The 22112-nt window shown below is 48.8% G+C and overlaps 3 protein-coding genes and 2 non-coding genes across 5 annotated transcripts; 3 read left to right on the top strand and 2 right to left on the bottom strand.

Annotated features, from left to right (window-relative positions):
• Positions 1-574: 574 nt before the first annotated feature.
• Positions 575-3727, top strand: NOXO1 (NADPH oxidase organizer 1). Its single transcript, XM_074598283.1, has 7 exons — positions 575-649; positions 759-834; positions 1325-1505; positions 1768-1958; positions 2267-2380; positions 2638-2755; positions 3022-3727. The coding sequence occupies exons 1-7, from the start codon at positions 575-577 to the stop codon at positions 3674-3676; spliced, it is 1410 nt and encodes a 469-aa protein (XP_074454384.1). The 3' UTR covers positions 3677-3727.
• A 1510-nt stretch (positions 3728-5237) lies between these two features.
• On the bottom strand, positions 5238-17279 carry TBL3 (transducin beta like 3). Its single transcript, XM_074598275.1, has 22 exons — positions 17172-17279; positions 17032-17083; positions 16854-16946; positions 16022-16069; positions 15586-15727; positions 14975-15059; positions 14339-14506; positions 13960-14035; positions 13434-13530; positions 12820-13016; positions 12311-12452; positions 11781-11839; positions 11144-11247; positions 10319-10469; positions 9948-10178; positions 8369-8439; positions 7621-7777; positions 7123-7181; positions 6526-6629; positions 6214-6285; positions 5632-5790; positions 5238-5472 (listed from the first exon to the last, which is right to left on the bottom strand). The coding sequence occupies exons 1-22, from the start codon at positions 17210-17212 to the stop codon at positions 5360-5362; spliced, it is 2421 nt and encodes an 806-aa protein (XP_074454376.1). The 5' UTR covers positions 17213-17279; the 3' UTR covers positions 5238-5359.
• Positions 17280-17895: 616 nt separating this feature from the next.
• Positions 17896-18020, bottom strand: LOC141748116 (small nucleolar RNA ACA64). Its single transcript, XR_012588925.1, has one exon. It is a non-coding gene; the product is annotated as a small nucleolar RNA ACA64 (small nucleolar RNA).
• A 415-nt stretch (positions 18021-18435) lies between these two features.
• Positions 18436-21662, top strand: RPS2 (ribosomal protein S2). The gene is made up of 7 exons (XM_074596709.1): positions 18436-18765; positions 18947-19036; positions 19499-19606; positions 20214-20387; positions 20471-20630; positions 21098-21189; positions 21539-21662. Exons 1-7 carry the CDS (start codon positions 18610-18612, stop codon positions 21617-21619), a joined length of 861 nt encoding a protein of 286 aa, XP_074452810.1. The 5' UTR covers positions 18436-18609; the 3' UTR covers positions 21620-21662.
• On the top strand, positions 20883-21022 carry LOC141748102 (small nucleolar RNA SNORA64/SNORA10 family). The gene has a single exon (XR_012588912.1). It is a non-coding gene; the product is annotated as a small nucleolar RNA SNORA64/SNORA10 family (small nucleolar RNA).
• Positions 21663-22112: the final 450 nt, after the last annotated feature.

Below are 22112 nucleotides of genomic sequence, written 5' to 3'. Positions count from 1 at the left end.
CTCCAGCTGCCCCGGGGAGGGAGGAGCAGCAGCCTTGGGGAAGATGAGCTCCAGCAGGTACCCAGTGGATGTAAAGGCTGTAGGCCTGATGCAATGCAGAAAGCAGAAGGTACTTTAATATTATTTTTTTTGCTATTGGATTTTTCTTTCTCCTTAAATATTTACAAACTGGGAAACTGGCGGGCTTTTTGCATTACTCATACAGGGTTACACTTACTCATTTCCCCGCAGTGCTGGGATTAGAGGCTTGGGATCTAGGACAGGGGTCTTGGACTTGTTTTTTAATGGTCTTAATATCGTAAGAAAATGGTTATCTTAGATTCTGCTGTCTTTCTGTTCACAGTGTCATAAATTTCCCCTGGTTTTAACAATGATTACCCATTTAAGGCCCTAAAATTAAGGAAATATTTTTGTAGGTCTAATGTTTTATTTAATTTTTTAAAGTGACAGTCTTGCAGCCTGAAGCCAGAACTAAACCACGTGTTGGCAAATGATGACTGCTTGAAAGCATCCAATAACGAACACTTAATTAAAAAAAATGCACTTCTTTTCCCTTTTATTTTTACAGAAATACATGATGTTTGTGTCTTGGTCAGATCAGAACAAAATTGTCATCTACCGGACATTTGAAGAGTTTAAGAGTTTCCATGTAAGTATTTCCCTGAAAACAGGATTCCCGTCCCGGGGAGAGGGGAAGGAGCCCAGCCGTGTGTCAGGGCTGCAAAGCATCACTATTGTCTCCTCCTCCTCACTTTTAGAAAGAGCTGAAGAGAAAATTCCCCATCGAGAACGGCTCACTCAGGAGATCTGAACGGACAATACCCCGGTTTAAAGGTAAGGAAAACAAATCCCTGATGGACCAACAAACACGATGGAGCTGTTGGGGGCAGTCGTAACTGAAGACGTAGACTTCAGTATCCGAGTCTGACCTTCCTCTGGAACAGATTAACAGCTCAGTCCTGCTTGTGGCATGGCACTGCTGGGTTACAGCAATGTGCTCAGGGTTATTACTGACTTAAAATAACTCAGGAAGACTTTTTTAATAGGTAGTTGCACTTGGTAAATTAACATTATACTCCAAATATTGGCCCAGAGCTCCTTGCAACATTTATGTGTGAACAAAGATAAATTCTAGATATTAAAAAATTGTATCAGGAGCTATGAAAAAGGCAGAGACAGCTGCTGTCTCGGCTTCTTACAGTTTGGGCTTGCGTGTGGGAAGGCGGTAGGTGAGGGCACACCTCTGCTCAGGCAAAAACTGCTGCTCTCAAAGCGCCCAGATCCGTCGTTGTCTTACACCAGCTTCGCTTTTATCATTTTAAAGACGTAAACTCAAAGCACAGGAAGAGCGGGAAGCTGAACAGGTGCCTGGAATTACTGAAACTGCTGGAAACTTACTCCCAGGAGCTGCTGAAGACAGAGGCTAAAATCTCCCAGGGTGAAGACGTCATTCAGTTTTTCAAGGCACAGACCCAAGACTTAGATCCCTGCTTTCCTGAGAACAGGTGTGAAATCATATTTGTACCTTTTGTTTGTATGTGTCTTCATGAAACAGCAATGTTATAGAATAGGGGTAGATGAGAAACAAGTTAAATACTGGGGCAGCAGAGCAGGGAAGTTCTACTGAATGCTTTAATATATGTCGATGTTGTTTCTGATGCCTAAGCTTTTCTTAGCCTACTGCATAGACAATTTTACCAAAACTAATACTAAACTCAGCCTTGCACGTGAGTTTTCAGTAAACTGATATTAAACTTTGCCTTTCAGTGTTGTGATCATGCCATCAGAAATTGGAGGGGGGAAGAAAAACCAGCCAGGGCGGCAGCTCTCTATTACACACCCTCAGGCATCCCAGAGCTACAGATGCATCGAAACCTTTGAAACCAAAGACACAAAGAACAAGACTTTCAAAGTCACTAAGAAGGAAATTGTTGAAGTGTTAATCAAGGACATGACTGGTAAGTTTGATAGGGATTCTTCGCTTTCAGGGATGGATGGCGTAAGTTGATTCATAGCTTGGCAAATGCCGAGTCGGTAGCATCCCGGGTGCGGGTGGGTGTTCGTATGCACGGGGTCCTTACCTGGATTTACACAGGAGCAAAGAACACAGTGTCAGCACGGCATCAGCCAGGCGCTGAGCTGCTCTGCAGAATGCCCCTGGCTCTTGGAGCAGAGCAGCCCCTACCCCGGGATTATGGTCATCTGTCCACTTGCAAGCTGTTAAAAACCTTTTTTTTTTTTTTTTCTCCTTCCCTGTTTTCTGCAGGATGGTGGCTAGTGGAAAACACAGACAAGCAGATAGCCTGGTTCCCAGCCTCGTACCTGGAAGACACTGACGTCCACGAGGACATCCAGAATTCTTTGAGCTCAAATGAGGAGGGTAAGTCTGCTTCTGTCTCCCTGGAACACCACATTCCTTCTTCAGAAAATTAGTTCTGTAAAAACCCCACCGCTTTAGCCATTGTTTGGAGTCCCTGCCTGTATCTCTGGCTCTTCTGAGCAGCTCTACCCTCAGCTGTGGGTCTCTGAGCAAATCAGTCACTCTCAGGGACGCTTGCCCTACACCTCTCTGGTTGGTCACAGGGATGGAGGTATTTTCTCCACAAGGCAAAACCAACCTCCCCCTTCTCTCTGCAGGGAGCCTGTACTTTGTTGTGCGGGACTACGAGTCTCAGAAGGCAGACGAGCTCTCGCTGAACAACGGTGTCGTCGTGGAGGTGGTCAAGAAATCTGAGGATGGCTGGTGGCTGATCCGGTAAGGAGGCTTTTCCGAAGCGGTTGTTCCCTGAGGGAGCCGGTTACCTGCTGCAGGTGCTTCTTGCCTGCTCCTCTCCAAGCGCGGTGCAGAGGAGCTCCCCCAAAGTTGACTGCCCTTGGTTAGGGATGATTTTCCCCTTTGTGTCCTGTGTATGGCACTGAGCTGAGTCCTCACCCTCTTCCCCTTGGTGCTCTGCTCCCTCCCCTCAGTTGGAGCTGGGAGAAGGGCTCTTTTCAGTGTTGCTTTTCATCCTTCCCCCTCAGATACAACGGCCATACCGGCTACATGCCCTCCATGTACCTTCAGCCCTACAAGAATCCTCACCACAAGCTCCAGACCATCATGACCTGCGGACTCAATGTCTCCACCCCGAACCTCTGCTCCTCTCTGACGGCTCCTCAGCCCCAGGGTGAGGCCACAGGACAGCACAGGGCGCGGGCTTGCTCTTCCCTTGACAAGACTGAAGAGGACGTGAGCTCTACGAGAAGCAGATCAAGGTCTCTGCCCAGGCCCAGCTCCACCCCGGACCTGGAGTCAGACAGCTCATCCCTCAGCTCAGGGAGTAGCAGCAAGCGGGACGGCCAGCTGAGCTGGAAGCCTGAATTGTCAAGATCTCTGCCCGAAGTTGAGCAGGCCAGGAGCTCTCCCCTGGAGCACGCCTTGGCCATGCACACCAACAAGTCTCCACACCTCACCCACAAGGACAGGAACGATTCAGGCTTCGTGGAGTCATCTGCAACTGATTTAAGTTACTCCCTCACTGACCCAGACTTGGACACTTGTGTCCCCAAGATGCCCGTGCGCCCCTCAGCCCATGAGATCCTCCAGAAGTGCAGCACCATCACGAAGCAAGCTGTGCAGAAGTCTTCCACCCGGCCTGCCCTCCAGGCTCTGCTCCCTCCCCCGAGTGTGCACTAGTCCCTGCTGGGGAGGCACGGACCCGGCCCTGGGCCAGCCCCACGACCGAGAGCCAGGCTCCCTCCTCACTGACATCCCACAGGAGCCGTGGGCAGTGGTGCGGGGACTGTGAGGGCTTGGGAGTTGTCACTTTCCAAGGACACAATTAGATCCTGACAGAACTCACATGCAAACATTGCTTCCCTGGGTAACCCTGATTAGTGCTGCAGCTCGCACAGGGAGGTCGGGAAGCCCGGAGGGGCTTTACCGGACTTAGGGAATTTAGTGGTTTAACTCATCAGGGGAGTCACGGCAGCTGCGGATGCGGCAGCTCCTCTGTAAGTTAGCGGTCACTTCGGATTCAGTTAATTCTCCCTCAGGCAGGTATTCATCCTGCAGTGTAGTATGAGAAAATGTCACAGTCGTTACCATGTGATTCCCCACGCGGGGGTAGCTGGCAGAGCGCTGCAGCCACCCTGCCGAGCCGCGGAGCGAAACCCAGAGTAAGTGACAGAGTCACCCATGAAATCCACAGCTACAGCTATTGGCATGGGGTAGTTGATGGGATGCTGCTATTTATTTGAACCACCTATTTTATATATTTTTTAAAAACCTCTATTTTTGGTGTTTCGGCGTTTGCTTGGGGTTTGGGTTTTTTTGGTTTTTTTTTTTTTTAAAGGTTAGATCAACTTGGGTAGTGGAAACTGGCCATCAAATATTTGAATTGGCTGGATCTGCTGAATGGCTGCGAGTACAACAAAACCTGTTGGCCAGGAACCTCTTCTCTGACCCCTCCCTACAGAGATGTGTGTGCAGGCACACAAACAAAAATGCTTGTAGTACAGCTCGTTTCCCAAGCAGGTAAGGGGGCCAGAGCTCATTTTTACGAACAAAATATTCCCCTTTCAAGGGGGTCTGGTAGTTACTGAAACTCACAGCAATTTTCGTCCTAAGTTTATTTGCTAGAATTGAGTTATAAAAATAGTTATAAGAAAAATGACTTTTAAATAGATTGTTACCTTTAATTTTAGTTATTATCTGTTTTTGTTTGTTTTTTTTTTTAAAAAAGCAATATAACTTGTGAGGTGTTTATGTTGTTCTGAATTTTATACATTTTTATTACATTTATTTTGGAGACTAAAATAAAATACAAGTAAATATCCATGAAGACTGCTTGTTTTTTGTACTTCAAAAAATTTGTTAGCTGGGGAATTAAAATTGCACTTATCTCCCTCCCAGGCGCTAACATTCAGGGCAGGCACAGGCGAGAGACCTGCCTTGGCCCAGGCTGCATTTCCCAAGCAAAGAAAATACTCAATGACACAACACTGATTCAATGACACACGCACCGCCTAGCTGGGCTTTGGGATGTGACACGACATTGCCCGTAGTGTCTCCCAACTCCGCAAAGTCTTTAAATCCCCAGCAAAGACCAAACGCTTCTGCCTTTTCTCCAAACTAAGTGCTGTTTAAGTGTCTGGGCCTGAAAATCCAGGGTGTGCAAATAGCAAGGGAAACCACAGCTTGGCCAAAGGAATGACCCCTTCCTCTCACCAAGCCCCAAGGAGACTGAATGCCGGACTGGTTTTAGAAATTCAAACTTCAAAAATTTATTATAAAATACAGGAATAGTCCAGCTGCCATACCTGGTGGGAAGGCAGTTCAGACTCTCCCCTCCAGAAGGAGCAACTGGCAGGAGGAAGGTCACAAAGTCACATCTTCCTGCTGGGCTGCATCAGCCAGCCTCATGTTTTGCCACATGAAATCAATGAACATGGAAGCCTGTAGCAAACGGCTCAGTCTCTGAAAATGGCGCTCTGCAAAGAGAGAAACGCAATGGTTAGCATCACAGGAGAGAAAGCTCACCAGAACGGGGGGCAAAAACCTCCCCTCTCTTTAGATCAAGGCAAACAGGGAATATTCAGAAGACAGGAGGCGAGTTCAGGCTCGCAGCCTGTCCCAGCAGCGTGACCCACCGGTGTAAGGCAGCAGGGACTCCACAGCAGATTTAATGCCCGAGTACTGCAGGAGGCTGTCCGGTGCTTCGTGCTTCAAGAGGGTTTCAATGACAGCTTGGGCCTCGTGGCAGTTTCGAGAGTTCGTATTCCACGTCACCAAGAATGCTAACACCGCCTCTAGGGAGGAAGGAAATTTGTACAGGCTGGCTGTGCCATGGTGCTGGCACACAGGAGACGCCAAGTTCGAAAGCATCTCTTCTGTCGTACAGAGCGGTTCAGCTCCCACACCCCCTGACCGACGAGCCCAGACGGGCAGAACAGCTATGCACTGAACCGTTTCTTGAGCCGTTACACGAACATCCCAAACAAGGCGGGGACAAGGCCAGGCAAAGCCACTCACACAAGCTCAGAGCAGTTGCTGGTGTGCACCACGAGCAGCACCATCACAAAGAAGCTGCCCAAGGCCAGTCCCGCTTCAGCACGGTGGGAGCGCAGCGGTAAATACTGAGTCTAAGGAGATTCTTCTCCTTTTAATTTCAGTTAAGAAAACAAGCCCCTAACCTGAATGGGTTTATCACTTTAAACCAAGTTACAACAAACCTTTCTGATCCTTCCGCAACCGAACAATGTTCTCTTCCAAGTGCTTCCTCCCATCAGTTTCCTTGAGGATGGCTGTGGAAAAAGAGAAATGAAGAGTCCATGCAGGAGTCCAGCCCACGCACCCATGGGCTGAGAGCACGGAGACCATTTGTTATCAAGGGCGATTTCACTTAGGAAAACGGGATTCATCAGAGAAAGAGAAAACTGAGTCTTTCAGACAAATGAGACTTTCTAGACTTTGTCTACCTGGAAGAGATGTTCTGGAAAGCAGAGAGGGCAGGAAAATGCCTTCAGAGCACAACGTGGACTCACCTTTGATCACCATCAACACCGTGTGCGGACGATCCAGAGAGATTGCCAACCCTAAAGCTTTGAGATATCTTTTCTCGTGAAGCAGGTTAGAAAGCTCTTGCTCTCTGGAAAACAAATCAGGGTCAAGAGAGTGAGACAAGTATTTGGTTGGTGGAAAAAAACTCTCTACAGAAAGCAGCAGATTTGGCAATAATAGCGTGCAGAGCTTTAATGCCAAGAAGTTAATGGTGCTTGCCAATGAATGCCTCGGTGCCCTCATTGTGCAGATAATTACCCTGGCGCATTCAAGGGCTCCCTGAGCTACTCAGTGCTGGCTGAAGCAGGAGAAAGTGAAAGTAGGCTCTGGCGGTTTGACTTTGCTTATCTTAGCAGTGCATAAAAAAGAAACTAATCAATTGTCAAGGTGACAGTATTATAGTAAGGCTTTGCAGGAACTAAAGATAAACTACAAAGAGGAGACTACTGTGCCTTGACAGCCTCTAAATAGCTAAACGATGTGATATGTGGATTAGATGGAGCTGGATGGCTCTAGGTGTCGACAGCTTCACTGGACAGAGTTTGCCTGTCACAGCTCATCATTGCACAGGATCGACTTACTTCATAATCTGCTCCTCCTGTTTAGCTTGCGCCTCTTTCTCTTCAATTTCAGTGACATCCTGTAGAGAAAAACAGAATATAACTTTGTCAAATCTTGTTTTAATACAGATTATTTTTTATTTAGCCATCAAGCAATTAGGAGCCATCAAGCGATTAGGAGATTTCTGCAGCAAAATCTGTAGGTCAAGTAATTTAACCATTAAATCCAGCAACTCACGACTTCCCTCCAAACCACCTTTAGAACACCAGCACCGGGCAGGCTGCTAAAGCCCATCTGCTGTTCCTCTTACAACAGCAACTGGGGAAACACAGTATGGCAAAAGAAACCCAGCCCAAACCCGAAGACATGCCTTATGGACCCGGTTTCGAAGTGCAGAAAATGAGGAGAGCATGTGTCATGCTGGAACAGTGACAAACAAGCCCCTGGGATCCTGGGCTCTCCAACTGCATTCTGATTTCTAACCCAGAGGGGAAACACAGAAAGACCCCGTACTGTACCTTCCACAGCGTGATGCAGGAGTCACTGGATGCTGACACAACCATATCATCTTGCTTGTTAGAGTGAAGACCCCAGATTCTATCTTCATGACCATCTAAAGTTTTCACACACTCATTTGTTTTAATTGTCCAGAGTTTTAAGAGACCATCTGAACCGCTTTCGGAAGAGAAAGAAACACAACAGACTTCACTCAGAGAACCAGGGGATAGATCCATTCTCGCTCTGCCCCACCTCAAATATCAGATAAACTTGTCCCATTCCAGTGCCTTTTAAACAGGAGTAGAATTAACCAAAAATGTCAAAAGAGCTTGAGAATTCCAAACAAGCAGTTCCCAGTACTACCAGCATTCCTTCAAGTGACTCCTAGTTGGGAAATGCTATTACCTACGTTTCCTCATACGCTCCGGTGGTATCCCCAGGTACCAATAACTGTTTAGCTCTGGCTGCTTTGCCCTCACCAAAGGCAGTAGGGTGAGATGCACCCCTAGCTCCACCTAACCGCAGTGTATGTCACCAACCCAGCAATGTCACAGCAGCTAACTAGAATCCACAGCGTAGCTGGAGAAGAGGAAGATAAGTTAGCCCCAGCAGAAAGCTTGGCATAAAAACAGCATCTTCCTATCAGTCTTTCCAAAACTAAATCCACTGCACAAGGCTCTTCCCTCCCGCTGCTGATGTAAGCCAAGAGATTTCTCTTCTGATTCATTTTGACATCTTCCTCTAGACTCCTGGTCTAGAGGCACTTACCTGCTGAGCAGTTGTGTTCCTCGGCTTACGAAAACGATTTTCAGTACAGAGGCATCATGACCTTCAAAGGTCTGGAAAACAGCAAGGAAGCTCAGAAGCGTTAGAGTTGTTGCCAGGCCTTTCCAGAAAGTCCTCTTTCAAGAGGATATTTACTCTTAGAGCCCCAATAGGGAAGTTCCAAAAAGCAGCCTCTACTCTCAGGACTTTTAGTGTAGGTTAAAAGGGCAGTAGGAAATGACTTGTCCCTGTATCATCTCTTCAAACCACCTGCTTGCTTAAACTTGTTGGCCAAGGTCATATTGCAAATGGTCTGAACGGTGAGGCCAACCGCATAGGATATCTCCCCGAAAGGCCGATTCCCCTGCCACTGCATGAGGTGAGGTAACACTGCTGGGCAGAACGTGGCACAGAGTGGCAATCGCCTTCTCATGGTCTTAGTGAGACACTGCTGGAATGGAAAGACAGTTCTTCTATGAAGAGTGAGTCTGAAATTTAAGCTTGTGTGGTTTTCCTTCGTGGCCACAGCTATGTCAGGCAAAGCCAGCTTTCCTTCAGTAGCGTGAATGTGCGTTTCCCTATGATCAACCATGTGGCTCCCTGGTTAGCTAGAAAAGAAAGATCACTTAAGCACTGGGCAGATGCTCTTGTCCTGGAGCTTTGTATGCAGCTTACATATCCAAGATCCTGGAGAACAAGGGTAGACCCGAATAGCTATTCGTTCAGCATGGACACGTTGCTAAATTTCAGCTGCACTGACCAGCACATACTATTTTGAAACAGCCTTAATCAATCCCTGTAGCACGCAAGGGTTGCCTAGAGCAAGGGGCAGTCTGAGTTCTCATCATTTGGGGAGGAATAACCCCATGCACCAGTACAGGCTGGGGGCTGACCTGCTGGAGAGCAGCTCGGTGGAGAGAGACCTGGGAGTCCTGGTGGACAACAGGATGACCATGAGCCAGCAATGTGCCCTCGTGGCCAAGAAGGCCAATGGCATCCTGGGGTGCATCAAGAAGAGTGTGACCAGCAGGTCGAGGGAGGTCATCCTCCCCCTCTGCTCTGCCCTGGTGAGGCAGCACCCGGAGTGCTGTGTCCAGTTCTGGGCTCCCCGGTTCAAGGACAGGGAACTGCTGGAGGAGGTGCAGCAAAGGGCTACCAAGACGACCAGGGGACTGGAACACCTCTCTTAGGAAGAAAGGCTGAGGGATTTGGGTCTTTTCAGTCTGGAAAAAAGATGGCTGAGGGGGGACCTTATCGATGCTTATAAATACTTAAAGGGCGGGTGTCAGGAGGATGGGGTCAGGCTCTTTTCATTGGTGCCCAGGGACAGGACAAGAGGTAACGGGCACAAACTTGACCATAGGAAGTTCCACCTAAACATGAGGAGGAACTTCTTTACCCTGAGGGTGGCAGAGCCCTGGCACAGGCTGCCCAGGGAGGTGGTGGAGTCTCCGTCTCTGGAGACATTCCAAACCCAGCTGGACGCGTTCCTGTGCAACCTGCTCTAAGATGACCCTGCTCTGGCAGGGGGTTGGACTAGACGATCTCCAGAGGTCCCTTCCAACCCTATGACTATGATTACCTTCAGACAGCTGAAGTCCCGAAGGCCCCAAAGCTTCAGGGTCCCATCTGCTGAAGAAGTGGCCAAGATCTGATCCACCGGGGAGAACTGCACACACCAGATTCCACGCTTATGTCCAGTGAAGACACCCAGCAAAGAGCAATCAGAACAGGACCACAGCTTGGCCAGCCGATCCTGCGAGCCTGTGGCAATGAGCTTGTCATTTGGAGAAACTGCCACACTGTTTATGTCCTAGAGAAGTCACACAAGTACAGAGAGCGCAAAGCAGTTTAAGTCTTTGCTCTAGCTTTCAGACAGGTAATAAATGTAGGGTACAACACAGAGAAAGGTTTAAGTACTAAAAGCATGTTCTAACACCACATGAGCTTTACCTTGTCATGACCCCTCTCAGTCACTTTTGCATGAAGGATTTCTGGACTGGAGATCAAGGCCGCTTTTGCTTTGGAAGTGAGGGATTCCGGGATATTCCAGATCTTGATTGTGCAGTCTTGGCTGCTGGTTACTATGAAGCTTTCTTTCAGTCTGAAAGGAATAAAGATGTCAAGTGTAAGGAAGCAAAACAGTGGCTTCCTGTGCACAGAAAAAGAGGTCTTCCCCTCCCCTACTGGGATCTACACATGGTTTCTCTGCTGGGATGTGAAACAGAGTGCTTTAATGTTTTTTCAAGCTGTCTTTCATTTTACTTAGGTCCCTGGGACAGCCTCCAACAATTCAGACATTAAGCCAGAGCACTGCTAGCTCTCATCGTTTACAGACAAAGGTCCACAGCAGCTCTTGAACAGGCAAGCTGTGCTTTCCAGGCTGTTAGGCAGCACCGAGAAAGGAGAAGAGCTGATAAACAGACATGCTGTTCAAGCAAGCGCCTTCATAGACACATTCCCTTCACTCCCCAACCCTCCTCTCCAGATCACTCAAGCTTTATGGGGCAACTTATCCAGCTGCTGCTCTTTAAGGCAAACAGGAGTTAGACTAACAAAGAAATGCAAACTTTACAACTTAAGCAGAGACAGATGTGCATCAAAAAAAACAAAAAAATTATCCTTCCTTCAAACTCAGAGCACCATGACAAGCTGGAACCAAGAATGAGAAACAGCATGGCTCAGAGGCAGGCATCCACCAAAACATTCACCCTGAGGATCAGCAAAGCAACCATGACTCATGCTTGTAAAGATAAACCCTCGTCTGATTTTTATTACCTTGAGCAAGACACAGCGCCTACCCCATGTGCATGACCCAGTCCTTGGGCAACACAGATCACCCTTCCATCTTTGTTCATCCGCCAGACTCGAAGGCTTTTGTCCTGTAATAGGAGAGGACATAAACTGCTGTGGTTTTTTGACAAGTGATTGGTTCCCCATGTGTTCACCACGTCCATGAGCCTGACTATTCACTTCTCAAACTTGAGCCTTTGCCTGAATTAATCAGAGCAGGTGAGGGCAGACACAGCCAAACTCTGTGTGCTCCAGTCTGGGATTCCAGCATGGAGGTTTATTTATGGGGGTATCAGGGCAGTCCACACCTTTCCTTCCAACATGGTTTTTACCCACAGCTCCCCATCAGCCTCACACTAATGACATCTCTGAACTCTAATGCAAGAGCAAGACGCTTGGAGAATGAGACATCTCCTTTCAGACTAATAAAATACAATCAATCGCATTTCCCCAGGGACAACGTTAAAAAGGGATAGTGAAAGAACCTCATATTTGGGGGATGTAGCAGACAGGAATTCCGTCTGAACAAAAGCCCTTTCTTGATCACCAAAAAAGAATACAACTCTGCCCATAAAGATCACTAGAAATGAAGAGTTTCATTAAATGAAGAAAACTAACACACCTTAGCACAGCTGACAAACATCAGGCCTTTTCTGAAGACATCCAAAGCAAGAATTGTTTCTAAACAGAAGAAGAAAAAAATAGTTGGATGCAAAGTAATACTGAGATCAGACAATAGAAACGCATGAATTAATAAGCCCATTGCTTAATGACCCAGGGACAGGTTTGGGACACTCAGGAACATATCCAAACTCACTACAGAGTGACTGGCTGCTTACAGCATTGGTGCGAGTCTGTCACTTGCAGCCACAAAACTGCATTCAGAGCCTGCATTCACATACCAATTTAAATTGATCTCACAGCTAGTGAAAGGGACTGAACTGACAGACCTGGATAAAGTAAACTGGTGTTTGCAAAACCAGGATGGCATAACATATACTTTCTCTGCACAACTCCAAAACTTTTTGTGATGCTGTTCCAGGGAGAACTCGAGGACTCCAGTCTCCACATAAAAGTTTAGCAAGAAGCTGGACAAAGAAATGCTTTCACATCTCCCTCCCACCCACGTACATCAGAGCTGATCACACACACCTGTGTGGCCATAGAGGATCTGGCAGTGCAATGTTGCCAGTTCAAACACTTTCAGCTGAGGGCTGTTGGTAGCCACAACAATGTGAGAATCACCAGGCCCGAGGAACTTCACATCCAGAACCTCATCGTTGTAACCTGCAAGCTGAGGATGGCAGAACAGGAACAGTTTAACAGGAAGAAGTCATCTGGTTAGAGAAGTACCAAATGGCACCATGCTCAGTGAGGCTGTGTTACTGTTACTTTTCATGTAATGCTGCATGTAATAATCTTAGATATAAGATGGAGGATTTTTGGCTAGGCCTGTTCTGTTTTCTTTTCCTATGTTTGTGTCTGTGCAATATTCCTCCACACAACCTCACCAGTGAAACTGGCTTTCTGACTTGTAACCAAGGAACAGCTCAAGAACAGGCAGGAGAGGAGGGCACCCCTGCACAAAGCCTTCGCCAGGAACAGAGCTGATCCTAAAGTATGGACAAAGGAAGAGGAAAAGGGAGGCTGAGGGTTGTTACCTGCTTCCTGAGCTGAAGAGTTTGAGCATCGTAAAAAACAATGTTGTGTTCAACGGACACTGTGACAATCTCATGTCTCTCAGGCACAAGCATGCACTGGGTGAGGCTGCGCTCGCTGGCCTCCTCCTTGGACTCAAAGGGCACAGGCTGGGTATACACGCAAGCGGCTGTGGCAACTTCCCAAACTTTCAGGATGCCTAACAAAAATTATGATATAAATTACCTGTCAGAGACACTGTTTTAGGCAGTGATTGTCCAAAGAATATAAAACAAACCCTGGCCTTGCCCACTAGAAAAAGCTGCACAGCTTTAAGGCGAGACTGTGAAGAGATCCAATCACAGTGGCAGGAAGGGCCACGAAGTTTTTCTTCTCCATCCCAAATCAAACTTTTTGCAGTTTGAAAACATAGATAGTTAAAGTTCCACAGCATGCCTAATCGATCCCACTCATCCATTACTGTCAGAGGACCTCAGGACCAGGCTCTGCTCTCCAGCCCTCAAAGTTCAGCCCAAGGCTTCTGCCACACAAAGAACACACATCCCAGGAACAAAAGCAATGAAGTACAGTCCTTCTTCAGTCTCCAAATCCAGCAGCGACATGCCAGGACGCTCACCTTTGCTGCCAGCTGTGACAAAGTGCAACCCTTGTTTCTTCACACCCAGTTGAGAGAAATCTCCCTTTTCAGGTAACAAGACGGCAGCTTCCACGCTCTGCAAGAGAGTTGGCCAAACACCAGTTGAGTGCAAGGGACCAGGGTCCCATTTCAGCAACCAGAGCTGTGCAACTGCCCTCTCATACCAACAGACACACCCCCACCTCCCCCCACTCCACTACCCCATACTGCACAGCTACCAAGGACAGGCAGGCAAGAGACTACATGAGAACAAATTTTTTTTCCATGATTGCCCTTCCCTCCTCCTCCAGCACTGGGGGCATATATTTCCTCGAACTAACACGACCACACCAGGCAAGGAGAAAAAGAAAATAAACAGCTTCAGACAGAGTTTTAAGGCCTCTGGAAAGTAAAAGGGAAAGAAACACGATTTCACAACATGTAAGAACATAAAGAGGGAGCGGTACCATACAAACTGTGGCCTAGAAGCTACAAAGGATCTCAAATAAATGAAACGCAATTTCACCTCGTATACAGGGACGGTTCGTCTACTTTCTCTGGTTTTCAGGTCCCACACCATGCAGATTTTATCACGGCCAGAACTGCAAGTTAAAAGAGCAGTTCCAGTGTTAAATCCATTCAACTCCGGCTCTGAGTGCCAATTTGGAATTGTGGGAAGAGGCCCATGTGAAAGAGGGCACCAGCCTTCCATGTGACAGCATGGTATATCACCAGACACATGAGTACTGAGACCTCCAGTCACTTGCTTGTATAGTCAAGCAGAGACTGAACACTTGTAGCAGTCCTTCCCCTCACAGGGTGACCTTCCCAGGCCCTACAGAAACACACGGTCTCTGGCAGGAGGCAGAACAGCAGAGAAAGGCTAAGCCTCTGCAAAGTTTTACCTAATAAGCGTGTTTCCATCTGCAAACGCCAGCGAGGTGACAGCACTGAAGTGGCCATCCAGCATAGCAACACACTTGCTGGAATTCAGGTCCCAGATGCGGATTTTGTAGTCAATTGAGGAGGAGAAGAGTTGCAGACGGGAGATATCAGGGTGGAACTCAACAAGGCTAAACAGAAGGAGATGCACTTGAACAGGACAGGAATAAACCATCTGGCATGCTGGCATTAGCCCAACATTTAAATAAATACACATTCTACACAAAGAGTTTGACGGATCAGTTGAGATGAATTTATAAGTGGACTTTGTAGGACTTCATTCCTCTGCCACCCACCAGAAAAATTTACAACCGATCTTTGCCAGTCTTCCCACATTCTTGAAGTGCATCAGGTAGTAAGCACAGATATTCCATTTAGATCCCAGCCCAAACCACGACACAGATTTATTGATCCAAGTCTTTTCTCTCTGGACTAAAGTCAGTCATAGCCCTGCTCCTTCACTAGACATTTCAAAAAACGGGAAACAAAAGAGCCCAGAACGGGCCTTCACATTCCATTAACTCCAGACATTTCACATCAATCCCAGTGTCCAAACATCACACTAACGCCAGTGACTGACAAATGAGACCCATCCTTACTGTACAACTCCTGAAGATCCTTTTAGGTTGTGTGTGCAGTACTGCTTGATCATATCCCAGATCTTAATGGTGCTGTCACAGCCACCTGGGTAAAGAAGGGCATATACGAATGAACTACAGAGGAGAGAGAGACCAGAGGTCCAACACATCAGCAACTGCAAAATTTCATGGGTTGCAGAGGCAGCAGAAAGAAAAATGAATTTGATAACGACAACCCACACCAAGAGAAGCTCAGGGGCACCTTACACTTTCAGAGAGCTGGGCAAAACCTGACTGCTCGCAGACAAGAATCCTGGAGTACAATTAAGTTACAGGTCATGCCTGCCCTCTTCCATCTCCAAGCATTCCAGTTCTGCACTAGGATAACTACACCACACTATCTCACAGATGCCTGATTTTTATCACTATTTTACTAAGTATATTTTAGATAGAACACTGAAAGGATCCCTTGTCTGTCAAGACATCACTTCTACCCAAGTAAAACCTCTTCTGATTATGTCTGAATTCAGGAGGCCACCACCTCAGGCTGTGTCCAGCTGAGCTACGTTATTCAAAAGCAGAAGGGCCACTCAATATCATTCCCATCATGTGACACTGAAATAGGATTGTACCTGTGGCTAACAACGTTGAAGTAGAGTCAAAGGCCATGCTAGCAACCGGTGCTGTGTGCACAGCTTTCCATGTGCGAACGCACTTGTTCTCTCGCCAGTTCCACTGCTTCAGCAACAGGGCTCGGCTCCCTGTCACCAGGATCTGCGCAAAAGCAAGGCGAAAGAAACACCGTTAACTACTAACTAGATTTCAATTTCTTCCAGTGCCCACAGGCAAAGCACAGAAATGCCAGTTGCTATGACACTTTTGAAGCTCAGTCTCTCAGCATTCCTGTCTGACCTGAGCCCAGAAGGGGAGACAGACAGAAGTGCCTGAGAGGATTCCGCAGGGATCTCTGGAAATGCAGGGCACTTCCAGGCAGGGAAGCCTTCAGTGTCCACTGGCTTTTATCAGGCCTGACAGGGCAGCACAGAAAACCACACACCAAACACATACCTCATCGTCAGGGCTAAGAACAAATGAAGTGATATCCTCTTCTTCATCCTATAAAAGTTAAAGGAAAAAAAAAAAACATTTAAACCCCCCGTAGAGTGGCATGTTCACAGAGTTCCCTTCTGTACATGCTTCTGCTGACACAGAGCACAGCCAGCAGCTCCCAGCTGCACTTAGGGACAACACAAATAACATCTGTCTGCATTTAGAGCAATTCTCATCCTCCACTTCTCGCTCCGGGGAGTTTTAGAACAACAGCCAGCAAGAGCAGAAAAATGCCCCAGGAGCCTTGGGAAACTCTCAGCAGTTTCACCACCAGTCAAAAGAGGCTGGATCTCATAGAACGGTTTGGGCTGGAAGCGACCTTAAAGGTCATCCAGTTCTAAGCCCCCTGCCCTGGGCAGGGACACCTCCCACCAGACCAGGTTTCCCAAAGCCCCGTCCAGCCTGGCCTTGAACACCTCCAGGGATGGGGCAGCCACAGCTTCTCTGGGCAACTTGTTCCAGCATCTTGCCACCCTTAAAGTGAAATTTTTTTTACTGATATCTAATCTAGATCTACCCTCTTCCAGTTTGAAGCCGTTATACCTCATCCCATTGTTACGCACCCTTGTAAGAAGTCCCTCCCCAACTTTCTCATAGGCCCCCTTCAGACACTGGAAGGCTGCAATAAGGTCTCCCCGGAGCCTTCTCTTCTCCGGGCTGAATAATCCCAACTCAGCCTGTCCTCACAGCAGAGGTGCTCCAGCCCTTAGAGCATCCTCACGGCCTTCTCTGGGCCTGCTCCAACAGGTCCACGTCCTTCTCGTGCTGCGGACAAGCACAGCCTCCTCACCTGCTGGAGGCTGTGGAGAGCTCCCGTTTCCACCTCGATGACGTTCAGCTTGGTCCCACAGGGGCAAAACATGAACTTTCCATCCCGGTTTATCTGGCGAAAAGGGAACAGAACACGGGAACGTTACGGAGCCGGGAGAGGGTGGTATTCCCAACCCCGCCCCTCGCTGCCTCAGTACCTGGACTCGCCCTCCCTTGTAGAAAGGCTCGATCTTCCTCGACACGGCGTAGCTGGAAGAGAGAGAGAGAGAGACGGGCAGGCAGGGGGTTATATCACAACCGCGGCGGCCCAGCCCCAGCCATCCCGGCCGCTCCTCACTTGCTCTTGAAGCGCACGGGGCTGGCGGCGGCCGCCTCCATCTCCCGCACCGCCGCGCTCCGCGTGCCGGCCGCTTCCGGCGCTCCCGGTTGCTACGGGAGAAGGGCGCCACTTCCGGCGCACGGACGTGACGCACCGCGCAAGGACGCCGTGACCACCATCTTTAGTGTGGGCAGGGGGCGGTGCCCCTACCGCCTCCGTAGCCCCCGCGGTGGTGAGGACGGAGCAGCCCCCGCACACTGCTCCGAAGCGTTCTCCATCAGCATACTCCCGCCCCAACGAAGCGACCCCCCAGCTCCAACCACAGGGAAATGTGGGATTTTTAAGTCAACAGGAACAACACAGGCTTGACAAACAAGCTTTCAAGTGATTCATCTTTTATTGCATATAAAAAAATACATAGCTGAATCATTTCAACGCGTTCCAGCTGTCGATACTCCGCCATCACCCATTACAGCGCCCCCTTTGCTTCGCAGGGCTCACCAAGGAGGCAGGAATCACCCTGAAGGTGTCAGACACGCACATGGCGCCGCACACGACGGGGCCGGCGGCTCCCACTCGGGAAGGCGAGGCCTGAGCAGCCCCACGCCCGGCAGCTCCGTCCGCCCGGGGAGACCGAGCGGTCCCGGGCCGCGCTCAGCACCTGCTGATGGAGAAAAAAATTAACTCTGAGAAACGGCCATAGCCTCAGCACACATCATTCCCCGATGCCTGCTAAGTAAAGGGTTATGGGAACATGGGTTTCATTCCCCACGCATTACCGTGGGCAATAAGCTTAATGTTCCCTATACTGTCGGCACAGTTATCTCACCAGGGGCCACAGGAGACCTCAAGTGATTTTCAGACTGCGCCCGGCGCCCACAGCTAACGCGACCCCCGAAACACCTTCCCAGGCCGCTCACCGAGGCCCTCCCCTCTGCGGCCCACCCAACACCAACTCAGACAGCACCATAAGCATCCCAAAAGCCTTTTTTAAACGTTCCAGGAACACAAAAGGCAATAGATACCACAACACCTACCATCCCCTCAGACTGAGCGGTACGTGCGCGTGCCCCCTTATATATCCGACTCGGCGCATGCGCACGGCTGCCGATGGGTCTCCCCGCCCCGCAACCTGTATAAGCGGGCGGAAGGCGCCGCTCTGCCCCGCAGTGTATTCCTCATTCAGCGCGCGGGGCGGGCGGCGCTCTCGCGAGACCCCGGCGGAGTATAAATAGCCAGCGGCGGGGCCGTCCGGCCTTCTACTCTGAGAGATCACGTAAGTGCGGCGGGCGGGCGCGATGGCGCCGGCGGAGCGGCGCGGCCTGTGTCCCATCCACCCTCATCGGGGCCGGGGGCGACCGCGCCCGGCTGTATCGGCTGCCTCCGGGCTCTGCCGTTTCCCGCCGGTGCGGCGGCGGCGGTGTCCCGGCTAACGCGCCCTTTTCTGCTCTAGCAAATGGCGGACGACGCCGGTGCTGCGGGAGGTGCAGGAGCGGCCCGAGGGGGCTTCCGCGGCGGCTTCGGGACCGGGCTGCGGGGCCGCGGGCGCGGCCGCGGCAGGGGCCGGGGGAGAGGCCGCGGGGCCCGTGGAGGCAAGGCCGAAGATAAGGAAGTAAGTGGAACCCGGGGCTGGGCGGGCTGTGTGGGGTCGTCCCGGGTGGTGGAGCTGGGCCCTGTGGGACAGTCTGGTCTCTGCTGCCATCCCGAGAGCCGGAGCGGAAGCCCAGCCGGTTCCCTTGCAGGGCTGGCAGCTGGTGCTGCCGCTGACCCTTTTGCACGGATTTCTTTGTTAGTGGATTCCTGTCACCAAGCTTGGTCGCCTGGTCAAGGATATGAAGATCAAGTCTCTTGAGGAGATCTATCTCTTCTCGCTTCCAATCAAGGTAGGCTTTGTGTATGTTAAAGGAACGAGCAGCGGAATCTTAATCTGAAATGCAGAGCTCACAGTAGTTGCTCCATTTGCTCTTTAGGATGCTTTAGGTTAAGGGGGTTCGAGTTGAAGGCATAAGTCAGCAGAAACTGAGGGACCAACGCAGTCACTTGTGAAGCATGGTGGGTTTTGTGTGTTGTAGTCTGCTTTGTGTGGAGATGGCAGCACGTTGCCTAAGTGTTTCTGTCATAGCTCTGCTCAGCGATGGAAAATTGAAATGTTACCTTGCTACGTTGGACTGTCTAGCAAGCTAGAATGAGTTTATGCTGGCAAAATTCAACATTCTTAAGTACTTATTGTTTAAAAAAGTACATGTGTAGAGGATTATTGAACTTGAATTGTAGGAGCCTTATTAGCTGTGTTTGGTTTGTTTTAAAAGTGTGGCCTTGTGTGATTAAATGACTGACTCTTGCAGGAATCGGAGATCATCGATTTCTTCCTGGGGTCTTCTCTGAAAGATGAAGTTTTGAAGATCATGCCTGTCCAGAAACAGACTCGTGCTGGTCAGCGTACCAGGTTTAAGGTAGCCTTTTTCTCCTGCTTTCTCACAGCAAAAACTTTGTATGTGTCAGCTACTTTTTTTTTTAATACCATATCGATAAATTAGTTCAAATACTTTTAATTTTCTTCAATAGTGTTTAGCAAATATTTTGGTATGGAGATTTGCTTGTGCAGCTTACGAAGTTTTTGTATTGGCTTTAAAACCCTCGTAATATGTTTAAATGTTACTTGAAACAGCCCTAGCACAAAATTAAGTTGTACTTGTGCTACGATGTTGGCTTTTCAGGGGCTGTGGAGAGAGAGAAGTCTTAGCTACAAAGAGGGAACGCTGTTTGGAAATTAGTGGGACCTTTGAAGAGTATGAGGCTGTAGCAGGGATTTGAGTCACAGTTCTTCAGCCGTAGCTGTTTTTTGACTGAAGGAGGAACTCTTAAGGGGAAAAATGGGTTTCTTAAGCTGTGAGCTCTGCTGTGCAGGTTTTAGCAGGTGATGTTTTGATTTGTACTTGGAGGGAGCTGAGACTGTTCAGTGCTGAGCTCGCACCTGGGGTTATCCTTGTTGAGAGACCATCCTTGATGGAAGACCCCATGCAGTGCAGCCACCACTGAAAACTCTTCTTTCAATCCTAGGCTTTTGTCGCTATCGGGGACTACAACGGCCACGTTGGTCTTGGTGTCAAATGCTCTAAAGAAGTTGCCACTGCTATTCGTGGGGCAATCATTTTGGCCAAGTTATCCATCGTACCTGTACGACGAGGCTATTGGGGGAACAAGATCGGCAAGCCCCACACCGTGCCTTGCAAGGTGAGGGCTCGCTGGGCCTCGTCTCAGTGATGATGCTATAGCGTGTGTTTTTGGGAGATGTAACCCCCGCTGTATTTGTGTAGGTCACCGGCCGGTGTGGATCTGTCCTGGTGCGTCTGATCCCGGCCCCCCGCGGGACAGGGATTGTGTCTGCCCCTGTCCCCAAGAAGCTGCTGATGATGGCCGGTATCGATGACTGTTACACCTCGGCCAGGGGCTGCACTGCCACCCTCGGCAACTTCGGTAAGCTTTAGCTTTTCTTGTGGTAGCTTAGCTGTATGTATTGCCGTTTTTGTCATTGACAGGGACATAACATACCCCTTTCTGTAGTATTTTTTAATACACGTTGAACCGAAAGTTTCTAGCAGTTCAGCAAAAGGGAAGACTTCTGTTACTTTTTACAGTGCAGGTTAGTCCCACTGTAGATGATCCTGAAGTTCTGTAAAAGTTAATTACAATAAATTGTCTTTTTATATGTGCATTGCTAAAAAAAAAAATCTCCCAATCTGCGCGATTGCACTTGTTTGAAGTAGTGTAATTGTCGTATATGGAGAGAGAAAGAAACTTGAGTTTTGGGTGTGTATATCAGGGAGACCCTGCTATGGTCTCCCTGTTCCTTCCTAAATTCTACATTTTTGGAGCTGTGTGGGTGGGTACTAGTGAGCGTATTTCTTTTGCAGTGATGTCTAATGTTTGACTTATCTCGGTAGCTAAAGCCACCTTTGATGCCATCTCCAAGACCTACAGTTATCTGACCCCTGACCTCTGGAAAGAGACTGTCTTCACCAAGTCTCCTTACCAGGTAAGAGTATTTCTGCATTTTGCAGCTCAAATCTTGCCCTTCCCACCCTGTAAAGTTCAGATGTTGTACCCAAAGAATGTGCAGCTTAGTAATGGGGGAGTAGAGTTGTAGTCAGAGCTGACTGTCAGGTAGTGTGTGATTATATTTTTTTTCAGCTTGCAGTTTTGAGTAATAATACTTAAAAACGGCGTTTCGTGGACAAAGGAAAGCTTTGAAATGCTCAGTAAAAATATAAATTGTATCTGAACTGCCCCAGCTCCCACATACACAACTTGTTGCAAAGGGATGCAGTGCTGAGAAACCTGTGATAGTGGCTCAAGAAAATAAAACATTTATTTATTTTTTGCAGGAGTTCACTGATCATCTGGCGAAGACCCACACCAGAGTCTCGGTGCAGAGAACCCAGGCAGCTGCTGTGGCAACAACTTAAGTGGGTTTTGTACAAGACAATAAAGTGATCAGTGAACAAGAAATTGTGATTGGTTTGACGGGATGGCTGATGCATTCAGTGGGCAGATGGATTAAATCTCTGCTGGGGATTTAAGTAGGTTCACGTCTGCAGGCCAGAGCCTGAACATCTGTTGAATGAAATGGTACGTTACATTACACTGAGCCTTGTTAATCATGTATTAATCCCAAATGGGGTCTAGAAACAGCTCTGAAGATTATGTGCTGTCCTACAGCACGTAATCTTTACCCTAACTGGGGGAATTCTCTGCCAGGGCTGGGCAGAGCAGCAGAGTGTTTCTGCTGGTTGATGGAGGTGGGGGAGAGAGCTCCCGAGGGGAAATGTCAGCTAAGGCAGCCAGGGGTGCCTGGAGCGTGGCGCTGACTGGGATTCCGTGGGATGGTAACAATCAGCTGGAATTCAAAGATGAACGCAGAGCTGAAAAGGGAAGAATTCTGTAAATGTTTGCAGGTCT

The sequence above is a fragment of the Larus michahellis genome, chromosome 8, assembly GCF_964199755.1.
Source record: "Larus michahellis chromosome 8, bLarMic1.1, whole genome shotgun sequence".
Classification (NCBI taxonomy): domain Eukaryota; kingdom Metazoa; phylum Chordata; class Aves; order Charadriiformes; family Laridae; genus Larus; species Larus michahellis.
The sequence above is the reverse complement of the archived record's forward strand: the minus strand, read 5'-3'. Positions and strand labels throughout refer to the sequence as shown.